The 15806-nt window shown below is 46.5% G+C and overlaps 1 protein-coding gene across 2 annotated transcripts in view; it reads right to left on the bottom strand.

The window, feature by feature from the left end:
* Nucleotides 1-2084: 2084 nt before the first annotated feature.
* Nucleotides 2085-15806, bottom strand: part of BRPF3 (bromodomain and PHD finger containing 3) — a 34627-nt gene continuing 20905 nt past the window's right edge. The window contains exons 10-14 of one of the 2 annotated variants that reach the window (XR_014295608.1): nt 12889-12986; nt 9994-10091; nt 5745-5899; nt 4617-4912; nt 4334-4421 (exon numbers count right to left, since the gene is read on the bottom strand). Coding sequence is in view for 1 of the 2 variants with exons in the window: in XM_082639480.1 (XP_082495606.1) it covers nt 4238-4421; nt 5745-5899; nt 9994-10091; nt 12889-12986 (535 nt within the window). In the remaining variant the exon portion in view is untranslated. Of the gene's footprint in view, nt 4422-4616; nt 4913-5744; nt 5900-9993; nt 10092-12888; nt 12987-15806 lie in introns of both variants that reach the window. The other variant, XM_082639480.1, reaches the window with a different exon arrangement.

Genomic DNA, 15806 nt, shown 5'->3' with positions numbered 1-15806 from the left:
GGATTGCGATCCAGCACTGCCTCTTCCTGCTCTGTGATGCTGAGCACACCTGACCTGCCTCTCTGTGTGAAGTGAGTTGGTGGGGGGTGGGTTGGTGGCTAGATGATCCTTAGGGCTTGACATTGTGTCAGGCCCTCCCTGGGGGCCAGATACCTCTGAAGGCGCTGTCTCCATCCTCTGTCCCCCAGCCCCATCCTCTAAACATAAGGGGCTTTCCTCAGCTCTGCCCTTCCCCCTCTCTCCCCTTGGCCATTCTCCTAACTACACTGATGGGCTTCACTGGCTCCACAGTTCTGTCATCTGCTCCTACCTTCCTCTGGAACTCCAGGTGCAGTTCCATCTGCTTGCTGGGGTTTTTTCTCAGATGTCCTGTAGGCAACATAAACTCATCAGAAAGTAAACTCTTCCTCCCTCCTCACCCGGCAAACCCACTGCTGGTCCCTCCAGCCACACAGTGACCCTGCCATAACACTCCTTTTTGACTCTGATGTCTAATTAGTTGCCAAGCTGCAATCAAGTTTCTTCCCTATTCAAATCCTTCAATAGATGCTGCCGCCTACCATGTACTAATGCCTCACCCTGGCTTCAGAGTCCTCTATTAAATCAGTCTGAGAGAGGCTCAGAGAGGTCCAGTACCATGCTTGAGGTCACACAGCAAGTGAGTGACAGGGCTGTTAATCCCAACATACTGCCTCACTCCCTAAATTGTTTCCAGTCAAAGGGGATGGCAGTTGGTCACTGGAGTTGGAATACACACCATACCTCCCAGAGGCTGCCCTTTGTTTAAGCCGCTTCATCTATTTACAATGACTTCTTTTTATCCTCCTCTACTAAAATCCTACTCATCTGGTCATTTTTCCTTTATGTGCAAAATGTTCTATAGGGTGACCTTGTAATTTCGCTCTAAACTGCTTTAGTAATTCAAAATATAAATTCATATATAGGTATTTTTAACCCCACTTGAATTAATTTCTTCATTCTTCTGGAAGCTTTTTCAGAGTTGTCTGCAATGTGTCTTATAAATCAGGTTGTTAGCTTCCTGGGATTAGGAGTGTGTAGCTTTGCACTCTAACACATAATATAAGGACTATCAGTACATTAGAGATACTCTGTTAAATGTTACACCAGATTGACAGCCTTTACACTTCAGTGACTTCAATGACAAGAATTTCAAAGGCCCTGTGGAGGAGGTGATCAGGAGACTCCTGTGTCCTCCAGCCACACACTGAGATACGTAACTCCCAGCCAAGCACAGGAGCCAGGCAGAACCAGAGAGAATGGGTCAGGGAAAAGCTATCCTAGGCCCAACAACCAGTTTGTCCCAGGGAATACTCCTGCTTCTGCTCAAGATAACCCTTTCCAGAAATGTTGAAGCCAGAGCCACAGAGAGGGGAGGGAGGTACAGTACAGGAGGTACAGGCCAGCATAGCCTTGAAATGCTATGGAGCCCACAAAAAAAGCCTTGGCCAGATCGTCGTCCCACAATTCTGCCACCATTTCTTGGCTGGCTGATCTTGGCCAAGTTTTTTAATCTTGCTGGTCTGTTTCCACATCTGCAAAATGAAGACCAGGTAAGCTCAAGGCTCGCTTCCAGCTCTAAAAGGAGTCAGGCTCATGTTCTGACTGTGTGTCCCGGCTCCCTCCCTCTCTATAGAATGGGGATGGCAATAATGTCAAAGCAGGTGGGAGCAGCCTAGACTCTCCAATTCTGCAAGCTTGGTGAACAGGTGCCCGAGCTGTCCAAAGGGCCACTTCTCCCACTGAACAAGGAGCAGATGCTCCTAAAGGAATGGGGCTACAGAGCAGCCAAGGCATGGGAAGTAGGCTGGACCTTCCACAACTCCCAAAAGGCAGTGCTGTTGGGGAGGAAAACGTCAGAAATCATTCTTGCACCCCTCCCAGGGGTCCAAGAGACAGACAGGCAGGCAGACAGACAGAGAGACAGAGCCCTGTCCAGCTGCGAGTCTGCAACAGCTAGACAACCCCATTCTTAATAGGCCCTGGTGTCTTGAAGAGGGGAAGGGCTGCAGAGATTAGGAGGAGAAAGGCAGGCCCCACTGACGACATCAAACACACACAGCAACTGCTGCCCATTAGAACATTTATTTCTCAGAGAGAAAATAAGTTTAAGACAGTCATATTACAGTAGGTAAAATTAACTTTTGTATTCTTTACAAGCATAGATTTTTCTGTTTATTACCTCTCTTATACCATCTGTTATAAACAATTCTAGAAAGCAAATAAAGTCACTTTCTACAATAAATAGAGCATCGTGTGCTTCACAGCAGACGCGACTGAGACACATAGGCCCCATGCCACAGCAGGATCTGAGCCGTTTCCCGTTCTAAAAGAGCAGTTTTAAAAATGAGACTCAGAGAGAGACTGAAAGATTCAGAGACTGAAAAAAAAAAAGGGAGAGAGAGAGACTAAGAAAGAGAAAGTGTTGGGGGAAGAAAGAGACAGACAGAGAAAGAGAGAGAGAAAGCCCCGAGATCTTACAACACAGGTTGAGACGAAGGTCACATAGTCCACAGCTGACCGACTACCTGGGGAGGGGGGACGCATTGGCTCCTTTAAATAAACCACACTGTGTGCATTTAAAATACTCAGCCACACAATGGAGGACTCCAGTAATGGAAACTATAGGCCTGAATAATTTAGAACAGTATTTTACAACTATATACACTATGTCCTTCCCTAGCCATAGGCTGTATTGTAGTATTATTATTGTACAAAATCCAAAACCCCATCCTTTACGTTATAGAGAGTTTTGTTGGTTCCCTTTTAAACTCTGGCTCATGTCCCAAACGTATAAGAAGTCGTGGCGGTTGGTTGGTTGTATTTTTAAAAAGTGTGTAAAAATGGCAGTGATCTCCCCAGTGACTTTGTTTTGTCCAAAACTCCCCTATGAAAAATTTAAAACAATTAAAAAGAACGTCAGGTTAAAAATCAACATGGCAATCAGTGGCCTGCAACCTGGCCCTGCAACTTTGGTGCTTAAGAGGTGAAAAGAAACATCCAGAGAACAGACATCGAAGCCTCTGAAAGTTGTGTTGGTTTGTCAGTCAGCATTCCCGTTTCACAGTTTTTTTTCCCTTCTGTTTTCGAGAAGGTAAAGGTGGAGAGGGGGTTGAAGGAAAAGAGGGCAAGGGACAGAGGGTTTGAAATCAAAGACTGTGTTCCCTGGAGTTCAGAGCAGCAGAGGCTGGGCAGGGCAGAGCGCAGGACAGGGAGATGCTGGACTGCAGGCCCTACGCCATCCCTAGTGGTAGAGAGGCTAGAGGCTGCAGGTGCAGAAAAGGAAAAGCCCATGAGGAGACGCTAGGAGGAGTGAAAGGGCAGACCCAGCCAAAGGGCACAGCTTCACCCAACAACCCTCAGAATCCAGGTGGACAGATGGACACTGACACAAGCAGCCTGGTCTGCTGATAGGAGCCCGTCCAGCCTGAGCCCACCTTTCTGCAAGACAGAAGAGGGCTGGAGGGACCCTGCCTCAATCTAAGCGGGCAAGCTCTCACAGGCTGGCCTCAGCTGTTTGTCTATAGCACATGTAAGGGGGTGGGGAGGTGTGCTGGTGAAGGGGTCACTCAAGTGGTAGGCTAGCAGCTGGCCTCAAAGGGAATGAGCCATAAAAAGAAAAAGATCAGTTTGGTGATGGTTTCTGTCAGTTTGGCACAAGAGGAAGTCGGGAAAGGAACAAGGGAAAAAGAGAGACTGGGCAGAGGTGCAGAAGATGGGACAGGGAAGAGGTATGAGGACGGGTGATGGAGAGAGAGGGTGAGCTCCGTGAGATTCCCCGCGGGACCCTAGTGTATCCACAGCACCTCTGGGGTCAGTGTCAAGAGCCTCGCTCACCCTGAGGTGTAGTTAGTTGGGAATGGGTTGGAGGGGGCCAGGCACACCCTTGAGAAAGCCTAAGACCTCTTGCTTTCTGGGGCCAGGTCTATCTCCTCGGCTGGGCCCAAGCCTCACAGCTGTTTCTGTTTCTAACTGGTTCTTCGGTGGACCAGCCCCTGAGGGAGCTCAGGTGGGAGTTTTTGGCACACAGCAGGCCCACCAGGGGAACCATGCAGTTAGTCAAAACTGGGGCCTTGTCCTTGGGGAGGATACAGCCCAGTCCCTGGCCTGCCATGGAAGGGGCAAGCTGCCAGCCATACGTCTGGCTGGGGCAGGAAGAGGCTTCTCTGTGCCCCACAGGACGGAGGCAGGGCAGGCAGATGCAGGCCAGGCCCTGCCCTTACAGGTAGCTGGAGGTGACAAAGGAGTGGGGTCCCCGCACTCGGCTCAGGTGGATCATCGCACGGTCGTAGGCCACCTGCACTGACTTGCGGATGCTGGTCTTGCGGCCTTCCAGCATCTTGAGCTTGTCCACAGTGTCTTCCACACCCAGGGGCAGGACTTTGTCCCTCGGAAGCCACTGCCTAAAATACAAGCACAGTAAGAAGGCTGGACCGTGGTGGGTCCCGAAGGAGGCTCTTCTGGACCCACTTGCCCAGGACCAGCAAAGCCAGGGGGAGGGGACAGGGCAGAGGGAGGCAGACTGGGATGCCACAGGCAGGAAGCCACCAAGGGACTTATTCTGCAGCCAGGCCCTTGCCTGGGCCCAGAACACTCACTCAGCTTAGATGGTTGCCAGAGGGAAGCCCGTGTGCCCCCAGCGAGACTAGCTGAGTCATCTGGAGGGCTCTGAGCCTCACCCTGCCTTGCGGAGTCAGGGAGCTACAGCTAGGAAGTGGAGCTGATGCCAGGAATCGATGAAATGATCTCTGGTGGGGCCTGCACCTGGTGTTTTTTAAAAGGTCCCTGGGTGAATATAACATGTGGCTAAGAGCCCAGCCTTTGGAGCCAGATCTTGGTTTGTATCCCAGTTCTGGCTATGGATTCTTGGCTTTCTGAGCCTCAGCTTCCTCATCTGCAAAATGGATTGGGAGGGGATTAATGAAGATTTAAATGAGGACCAAATGAAATCATGCATGTAAAGCAATTTGCATAAGGAAATAGAGTAAATGCTCAATAAATGATAGCTATTAGCTAGTCCTACCTCCTCACTCTACAGAAGCAGAGGTGAAAGAATCCTCCTGCTGGTGTTTGTAAGCCATGAGCAGACAAGCCCCTTGCGGTGGATACTGCACTGCCCAGAACTCTCCGCCCAGGACTGAGACATGCTTCCCTGCAGCCGCTGGGAGTGTTGGCAGATTACAGGCTCTCAAGTGAGTCCCGCTCCAGGAATCAACCCCCATCAATGTCACCCCCCTCCCCAGGGGCAGCCAGCATTCAATGACTGGTTGACATGGGGGTACAAAGGCACAGCCCCAATCCCTGACATCTCTAATGAGCCACCCAGCTCCAGAGCTCCAAACAGGATGAGGCTTGCAGCAAGTGCACTGCAGTTCAACTTTTTCCTCTGCCCAGTGCTGCGCCCCCTCACCCTCACAGCTCTTCCCAATGACTCCTAGTACAAATCTCCATCTCAGAGTGTTTCACAAGGAATCTGATCTGCCATACCCCTCAGTTACTATTAACACCATTAATCAGTGTTATTAGTAACACCAGGTTACTGTTAACATGGCAAATGCAGACCAGCTGCTGGCAGGTAACCCTTCACTTCACCTAGGTGGAGGCAGGGTGGCCGAGTCCACAGCCCCTCTGTGTACCTCTCCGGCACGTCAGCATTAGAACAGCCACCTGGTTGGGCCCCTCAGCCTGCATCCTGGTGCACCCTCCCAGCAGCAGCACCCACTCACCAGGTGCGTTTGTTGTCAAAGAAGAGGACAAGGAAGAGCTTCTCTCCAGCCTCGGCCTGTTTCTGCTCTCCCAGCTTCAGCACATCCAGTGGGGGGACGGGGATGGGGACGCCATTGTGCAGAAGGCCCTCCCGGGGCATCTTGGGATCGATGATCTGGAAGCAGGAGACAGCATTCAGCGGCGAGTGGACGGGGTGACCAGTGCACTCTGCTGTAGGACTAACCACTGAACCACCGTACACCAAAGCTATGCAGGGGATTGGCTCTGCCCACAATGCTGATGGAGGGGCTGACCTCTTCCAATGACCCTCAGTACCCCAAACAGAAATTCTGACTCTGTTTCCCCAGGTATTGTCCTAATCCTTTGGCCCTTTCCAATCAGACCTTCCGACAAGGGAGCTTGCTCCATCAACTGTCGGGCCCCAGAGCTGAAAGAGAAGTATTGGGAAGCCAGGGTGGGGGGGTTTCAGAAGTGAGTGGAGCATCTCTGACATCAAGGCCAAATAGACAAACGCCTTCCTCCCAATGTCCCTTAGGGGAGAGGAATGGAGGCCATTTTTTCCCCTGCCAATTTCCCTTTAGAACCTGTGCAATTCATTTCAAAATCTCAGGGGCTTCCTAGACACCATGGCTGTGAAGAAGGTCCTGAATCGGCCAGAGGGCCCATCCCTTTGGTTCTACCTAAACAGATCTCCTGGTTACCCACCACCTTCCTGTCTGACAATAATCCTTCCTGGTGCATAGACCAGATACAATTTTAGCACCTCCACGGTAAAATCAGAGAGAAGGCAAAAGACTGAGTGTGGAGGGTTGCTGAAGAGGGGAGAATGATGTGGTCGGAAACAAAGGCCACTGGAAGAATGAGTCCTTGAGGCTGCAGGCTCCACAAGGGCAAGGGCTCAGCAAGATGCCTGGTGGCATCAACACAACAATAATTCTCCAGCTCTGTGGAGCACTGACAAAGTTACCAAAGCTCCTAATTATTCACACATCATCTTATTTCATCCTCTTGCTGATGCTGAGAAGTCTGCTGACAAGTATTAGCTGACAGAGGAGAACGCCAAGCACAGAAGGATGTAGCTGGCTGGGACTAAAACCAGGCGCCTGGACAAGGCTTGGGCCTCTGCTGCCCACTGCCTCCTACACAGCCCCTGCTTCCAGAGCAGCTGGCTGATAATCTCTGTGCACCAAGGCCAGGGAGACTTTGAAACTTACGGAGGAGGCAGCTTTCTCCAGAGATGGAGCAATCTTAATTCCTATACCCTGCCCCAGGGAGCCTCTTATAATAATAAATTGCTCTATTTACTTCTGGGTGTCTGCCAGCTTCCCTGCATCCTTCTCAAGATAAGCAGCTAAAAGCAGGTCCTCTAGTTAAGAGTTTACTCTAAGGAAGAACCACCACTACCCTGCCCCCAGCTGTGTGATTTGGTAAAAAGTCTAACTCCCAGCCTGTCTGTCCCTCCTGGGACTGAAGCTAAGGGTCCTAATGAGAACCACCAGACAAGCCCTCCTGAACTTCCTCGATTATCCACAGTGGGGATAGTGCCTGGCTTGAAAAGTGGGGCAGACTGTGAAACGTGTCCCCCCAAGGGCAGAAGCAAGATGGGCAAGCCTGCCTCTTAAGGGGAGCTCGCCTCCCTTTTTAAAGAAGACAGAGGCAAATGTATCCCCAAATAATAAATAATGGTCCATTCACTCAAATGTCATGCAGATGTAAAACAACATGGAAATAAAGTCTGCGATAACATTTAACACATTACATAACAAATGTGTACACACAATATTGTTACAGCTATAATATATAAACGATAAATAGAAGCAACAATACAAAATGCTTATAGATGATGTCATAATGCTGCGATCTGTGTCGATTTTCTCTTTTTCCAAAGCTTCTGTAATGTAGATACATAATTTTTACAGAAAAACAAAAAACATTTTTTTTAAAGAACAAGAGCCTCAGAAATTTAAAAACCGTATAGTCACTATATGCACAAGTACATATTTAAGTATGCAGAGGAAAACGACTGGGAGAGCATAAACCAAAATAAAAACACAGGTTGTATTCAGGTGGTGGGTTTTTTCAGGTGGTGGCTGAATTTATCACAAAAGAAAATGTATGATTAAGAAGATAATTAAAAAGGAAAAAAAGAGGGGCTTCCTTGGTGGCACAGTGGTTAAGAATCCGCCTGCCAATGCAGGGGGACACGGGTTCGATCCCTGGTTTGGGAAGATCCCACATGCTGTGGAGCAACTAAGCCTGTGCACCACAACTACTGAGCTTGTGGTCTAGAGCCCACAAGCCACAACTACTAAGCCCGCAAGCCACAACTACTGAGCCCCCATGCCACAACTACTGAAGCCCACACGGCTAGAGCCCATGCTCTGCAACAAGAGAAGCCACGACAATGAGAAGCTCGCACACCCCAACGAAGAGTAGCCCCCGCTCACCGAAACTAGAGAAAGCCCGTGCACAGCAACGAAGACCCAACACAGCCAAAAAATAAATAAATAAATTTAAACAAAAAAAAGAAAAAAAAAAAGAGACTAGTTTTAGACTGGCTTTCTTTGTATTGTGAGATTAAAAAAAAAACAAAACTAAACCTGCACAGTCTTAATCAATTCTTCAACAACTAAGCTGGAGGTCTCACTGACAGCTGGGCATGGAGCCCGTGAAGGCAGCCCCAGGTCCAACCTCCTCAGTGCTGGATCACAATGTGGATCTCCCACCTGCCACTGCTAAGCAGGGGGTGAGGCAGGTAGCATGGGTTCCAGCATGACTCCAGCAAGGCGTATAACCTCTTGGAGCTACAGTTTCCTCACCTGTCCAAAAAGGATCAGAGTTCCTGCACTCTTCACCTTAAGAGGCTGCTGTCTATGAAAAGAGCCATAGACACAAATGCACTGGGAGAGGCTCAGAGCTCTGTGTGCACGCATAGGCTGGCAGGGCGGTTCTCAACACCCACTACAGATCATCTGGGGAGTGTTAAAAAAAATTCATAAAAAAAGAAACAAAAATATTCACGCCTTTGTCTGGCTTTAGAGAGTCTAATACAGTTGTTCTGAGATGGGGCCCCAGTATCTACATTGTTTAAAAAATTCCCCCAGATGATTGTGACATGCCCCAAAGGTTAGAATCAGTATTTTCAGGGCCAGATGGATATTACCTCCCTAATATAGAAAGAGCCCTAAGACATAACAATCAGGGTGGTAAAAATTAGAATTTTTAGCTACTGCTACTATGGAAAAAATGGAAATTTTAGCTACTGTTGGTGGGAGTATAAACCGGAACTAATGTCCTAAGGGGCAACTTGGCAATTTGCATCAGAATTTTACATAGATGCCCCAAGAAGGCATTCCTAAGACTTCTTCACTGTGAAGAAATAACCATGGATGCGCACAAATGTTAAGCTACAGTGATGCTTACTTGCTGGCTGTTTATCATAGTGAAAAATTCAAAATGATCTAAATGACCAACTAGGGAATGGTTAAAATAAGGTACACGCATACGACTGAAGATGATGCAGTAATGAAAGTGTTGCTGATGAAGAATGTTTAATGGCGTAAGACATGCATGCTCATGGTGTTGTTAACTGAAGGGGAGGTTAAACAGAGTATGGTCTCATATTTATGCACATTTATGCGTTAAACAGAAAAAAAAGGGCTGAGGATACACATCAAGAGGTAATCTCTGAATAGATGGGACTGTGGGTGATTTTGAACTCAGTGGCTCAGAACACAGGCTTTGACATCACACACTTTGTGCCCTGAGCTCAAATTCCAACCCTGCCACTTAATAGCTAGATGACCATGGTAGCAAATAGATCTTCAGTTTTTTCCCCTACAAAATGAGAATAACCATACCTTCTTCAGCATTTCAAGAACGTAGCATGACAGACATTTAGTAAAACACCTAAGCATTATTAACAGCTTTTACAATTTTCTACAATGAGCACATATTAGTTTTATGCATAATAATAGATAATTTTTTTATTTAGCAAATAAATATATGCTATTAAATCGCTAAGAGCCCTAGCTTCTGTCTGCATACTTTAACCTATTTTAAGTGCCTTAAGCAGGGAGTCTAGCTGGTGTGACCCACCCAGGCTGGGATAAAACCTCCCTCTCTTCTGCAGCTAAAGGCACCCTGACTCCCAATCACAATCTCCTGGCTTGATCCAATCAGATAAGCCCCCAAGGCAAGGCAGGGGCCAGACCACCCAGGGGAGGGAGGAGGATCAGGCAGACTCACCAAGGCGGGGTAGGAGGGATAACCTCGGCACTTGGCCCACACCAGCTCCAGGGGCTCCAGGTCTCCACGGTCTTCAAAGGGCATCAGGAGGCTTCTGCCTGGGGGTGGGGGAGGGGAGGAGACAGTGCCCAAGGGGGCATGGAATGGTGCCCAGGAGGCCTGCCCGGGGCCTCCATTTGACTGGGGCAGCCCAGGAATGAGTCAGCAACATCCCCTCCACCCTTCCTCTTCCCTACCCTCTCCTTAGTTCTTAAGACTAGATCAGGAGACGACAAACTTGTTCTTTAAAAGGCCAAATAGTAAGTATTTTAGGTTTTGCAGTCTCCACTGCAACTACTCAACTCTACTATTGTAGCATGAAAGCAGCCATAGACAATTGGTAAATGAACAAGCACTGCCGTATCCCCATAAAACTTTATTCCTGGACACTGAAATCAGAATTTTGTGTAATTTTCATGTGTTACAAAATATCATTCTTCTTTTGATTTTCAATCATTTGAAAATGTAAAAAACATTCTTAGCTCGTGGGCCCTACAAAAACAGGCAACAGGTTACAGTTTGCTGACCTCTGAACTAGAACCCTAGGTTGATGTTCCTTGGAAAAATATAACTGCTTCATCACCAGGACACCAGGAAGAAGGACTATAACCCATCTTGGCAAAGCCACAAACTGCTCTCTGGGCCTCCCTGACTGGTGGGCCTCATGGAAAAAGATGCCTGGGATGGACATCCCAGTAAAACTATTTGCTAAATGAGTTCTTTTCTGACAGGGCCATACCTGGCTATCCAGGACACCTGGCTGCACAGCACTCAGCAGAGCCAAGCAGGTCTGCAGATTCTTTTCTTGCCTGTTTTGTCAGAACCTTACACAGGGTGTCCTGCCTGGGGCAGGCACCTCATCTCTTCGGCTTACTTTGTTCTGCACCTAATGCATTAGCACACATGGATGGGTACTTCACAAATGTCTCTGAACACACAGAGGAACCTCCCTTCTCCTCCCCAGTCTATAAGCTGGCAACAGGGAGGTGACCACACTCAACTAAGGAAAAGATCCAAACTCCACAGAGTAGAAATTATGTTCCTAAGGAAACATTACCATCTACATATATAATTTTTTATAAAGTGTATTCCTGATAATGAGGTCTTGTTTTCTGTCTATTAAATCCATAGCAATAACAACAAAAAGACAAAATCCAATACTGAAGAGGCAGGCTGTGGGGAAACTGGTGCAATCATATACTGCTGAGGAAATTACAGACCAGTCTAATCCTTTCAGAATATAATTTGGCAGTAAGTCTCAAGAGCCATTAAAAAAAAAGTATGAACAATCTACTCCAGTAAATTCTTTCCCTGGGAATTTGTTCTAAGAAAAATAACTTTTAAAATGAATAAGAGGCTTTTGAACAAAAATATGGGTTCACTACATTATGTATAATGTTAAAAGTTGGAAATAACCAAATTCTAACAATGAAACAAGTAAATTATAATGCATTGATTGGAAGATAACATTGAAAAAAGCAGAATATGAAAGAGCATGTGTTTTGGATTAGCATTTTGTTAAAAACGTGCCTGAAATAAATAGAAGGCAACATAGAGAAATGAGGACAATTGTGTTAAGGTGATAGAACAGTGGAAGGTCAGTTTCCTTTTTAAATTTCCTTTGGCATCATTTTAATAATTACGTGGTTTTAAAAATAAGAATAAAATGTCACCACCAGAAGCACAAAGTACGTGCCAATCCGCTCCCAGTTTTGCACTAGATGCTGTACAAATTAACCTAGACATAAGCCCTGCCTTCTGGGCACTGAGAGTCAGACAGTGAAACATGCAGGCATGCATTCATCAACACACATATGAAAAAGAAACTGATGCTAAGGGAAAAGAAAGCAGTTGGAAAAAGGAAAGAGGGGAAGAGAAGCCCTGAAGGCTGAGTGTTAGATGGAAGCTTCAAAGACAGGGCATCCAGAGTGCACACCCCCCATAGGAGGGCTGGACAGAGGTGTGCTCAGAGAACAGCCAGCCCTGCACCTGTTCCACCTGAGCACCACCCAGTCCTCTCCTTTGGCTCTGCCCTGTCCTTTATTCCTTTAGTCCGAGGAGATAAGATCCATGTTTGGACCTGCTGGAGTAGAATGTCTCCATTCTACTCCAGTAGGGAGTAGAAGCATTGGATCACATGAAATTACAGGGTTATGTGTGAAATTGAGTGACACAGGATATCATATTACTCCTGTGAGGGCAGACTGGAAATATCTATCAAAATTACAAATGCATACTTCCTTCAATACAGCAATAGAGTATATCTATAGATATATTCCCCAGGAATACAAAATGATCTTTGTACAAGGTTGCTCACTGCAACACTATGACAATTAAACGAAAACAATCTAAATGTCCATCTGCAGAGGGCCAGCTAAGTAAATGATAGCACACCTATGTAATGGGACATTAGGCAGCCAATAAAAAGCACAAAAGAATCTCCAAGATATATTATTAACTGAAAAAAGGCATGGTTTAGAGGAATGTGCAGGTTAGGCTTCTCTGCTCACTCTTTTAAATATACACACAAGTTTTTGGTTTGTGTACGTATGGATTACATCTGGAAAGACACAAAAGAAACCGCTAACAGTGGCTATTCTAGGGAGGGGAGAACTGGCTTTTCATTATGCACCCTTTTGTACGTTTCTGATTTTTGTCACCATGGTATGTGTTACTTATTCAAAATAAGATGAATTAAAAAAAAAGAAAAAGGAGTATGAATGACCTGGGAGGAAGGGCCATTTCCCTGACCAGTGCCCCCAGGTTTGGAGGAGCTCAGGGTCTGGCTGCAGCCCGCAGAACTGGTTCTCTGGAAGGCCTGGTCCCCCAAGATGCACCTTGTACATCACTCCTCACCTGAGCCGTTGTAGTCAGAGTCTCCGTTCATACCTTCCAGGAAGGGCACTCGAGACAGGGCTGGCTTCCCTCGGCTGCGTTTGGGGGGTGTCAGACCACTGCATATAGAGCAGGGAGGGAGAGAGGAGCGAAATGAACAATTTCAAGGAGTAACACATCCACTCCTGCTCTCCCATCTCTGCTAGGAGCAGAGCTGCAAAAACCCTTCAAGGAGAATGGTTTCTCACCTTCCCCTAAAAACTCGTATTAACCCATGATATACTTCTGACCAGAATGTTCCCACGAGGCTTAAGGAAACATTTCATCCATGTGGAAGGACTGAACTTGGAAAGAGAGGCCTGCTCCCCTGCCCAGGGACACTGGATTTCATCCAGAGGGAAGGTCACCCAGGCACTTGTCAATCCTTCCAGAGTCTAAGCAGCCTGGCCATGAGGAGGGCCTGCCTCACATCTGCCCAGAATTCTTAACTCTCTGGTTCCCACTGCTTCTCTAGAAAACACTTTATTTTTGAGGTACAAAAATCTGCCTCTTTCCCAAATTTTCTATAATGGACATGCCTTACTTCCTTAATTAGAAAAGACTTTTTAAATTGGAAAAACAATCCACTTCTCACTTCTACTTTATGTGTGTGACGTTTTTCTTAGACAGAGATGGATTTTTTTTTAACTACCAAGCAGACCATTTTTTAAAAAATATGGCTACTGCAAAGAGATAAAAAATATATAGTAGACAAAGACTAGAAGGTAATAGGCAAAAATGAGAACAGTAATACAAGAATAATGGTATAAATAGAACCCACCCAGGCATCAGTATTTTTAAATTGCTCCCAATGCAATTCTAATGTACAATCACAGTTAGAAAGCCTCTGGGCAAGAATGATGTGGCTATGGTTTCTTCCCATTCAAACTTTAAAAAATATTACTGCTATATAATTATTTCAACAAAAAAAATTGCTTAAAAGACAAGTCAACAACCTGTAGTAGAGCAAAAATGCTTAAGAAACCCCTAATGGGATACGAAGAGGCCAGGGTTAAGACTGGTTGGAGAGTAGGGTACTCCTGCATTACTGAATCATAACTGACTTTATCATGGTCTTATACAGAAAACCTGGCACAATGAGAAGCTGATGAACCATAATCCTTCAGTTACTAGTAGGTTGGGAGCTTTCTTCCTGCTAGTCAAAATTAGGACCTGTTGGGGAAAAAACAACACCCAGTTCACATTCAGGATTCAGTTCCCATGCACCCTACAAAAATCTGTCACTGGACTTAAAGAATCTGAGTCCTTATAAAAATGTAAGGTACTGGTAGTTCTATTAGGAGAGCCTCTCCAAGTTCACATCATGGATCTGGGGAGACATCTCCAAATACAACAGAGGAGGGCACAACCAAGCAGTTAAGAGAGAAACTCTGGAGCCAGACTACCTGGGTTCAGAACCTCACTCTTCTACTCATTCATTCTGTGACCCTGAGCAAGTTAACCTCTCTGAGGCTTGTGTTCCCCATGTGTTGCTTTGAGGATTTAATGGATTAATACACAGAAAGCACTCAGTACAGAACACACCAAGTATTCAATAAATAGCAGTTATATAGTAAATATTATTATATAAACGGCAGTAAATTTTAATGTCTCACTTGAATATTATAAACTACCAACGTTATACTATCAGATGATGAGCTCTGAGAAGGTTGAGCTCAATGAGATAGGATGCAACACCAAAACTAGGTCCATATGTTCCTGTTTCATAGAAAAACGCACAAGTGACTCGATCACAGCCTGCATTTCAGCCCTCTCTCTAAGTTACCCAGGTCTAAGCAGACAGCCCAATCTATAATTATTTTGCTTACTGGCTTAACATTTATCTCTCCCTTCTAGATGATAAGCTCCTTGAGAACAGACACCTTATCAGGGCTGAGAACAGTACCTGGCTCACCATAAGTGCTCAATTAATAATTGAACGAGTGACCCAAAGAAGAGGGTGCAGCTCCAAACTGCTCAGAAAATCATTAGAAAAGATAAACCCAGGGACAGGATGGGAAGGGGATGGGATTAGTGACCAGAAAGTCTTTCAAGGTTCTTTATTCTGCGATTATATGATTCTGGTCTAATTAATAAGATCTTCCTTTATGTACTTACCCCCACAATGTAGGAAAAAAGAAAAGAAAGAAAAAGAAAAAAAAAACCCTATAGTCGAAGTCCTGAATCTCCTGTTGTAAACCACGAAATTCTACTGAGAACCACTGAGCTAAAGAAGCAGCACCTTCCAAGGGCATTGTTCCCACACTGAGCAGGGCCCCAGAGAAATTGGTGGCTTTGGCATGTTCTGCAGAAAGGCAAGTAGTCTGAATGGGCAGGCTAACCAGAGCCTGGCCTGGCTTGCTCCTTGCGGCTCACAGCTGGGAAGAGCACCCGTTGTGGAGGGAGGGGCCGAACACACCTTCTACCTTTAGTCAAGGACTAAGAGGGGACAGTTTGATAACCCCACTCCTACCCCACCCCAGTGAACTGGGTTTCCAGGCACCTTATCTTTGAAGGGAGTCAGGAACTCCAACCCGGGACCGGGCTAGAAGCATCCTGTATGATTTTGAAATCTCTGCCTCTTCTCTATGCCTGGTAACTGTGTTTTCCCATCCACTCCTCCTATATCTCTAGAGCTGCAACATGGAGGGAGACAGCTAGGACATTTCTGAGGCTTGGTGGGGAAGAAAATCTCTAAGGAGCCACTGAAAGCTGGGCCCTGCTACAGCAGGGGAGCAGTCCAGGCCCAAGGGGCCATCTGGGGGCCTCCAAGAGCCCAGAACCAGTGTAGAGTGAGAACCCAATAGAACCTACACCCAGCCTGCCTTTGAAGCACTTCAAACACAGACACATAGTATTTTGGTGTTGCCCTGGGACCTCTCCTCCCCTGCTCTGAACCC

The sequence above is a fragment of the Mesoplodon mirus genome (assembly GCF_964341445.2).
Source record: "Mesoplodon mirus genome assembly, chromosome: 12".
In the NCBI taxonomy this organism is placed as follows: domain Eukaryota; kingdom Metazoa; phylum Chordata; class Mammalia; order Artiodactyla; family Ziphiidae; genus Mesoplodon; species Mesoplodon mirus.
This window is presented reverse-complemented; position numbering and strand designations above follow the sequence as displayed.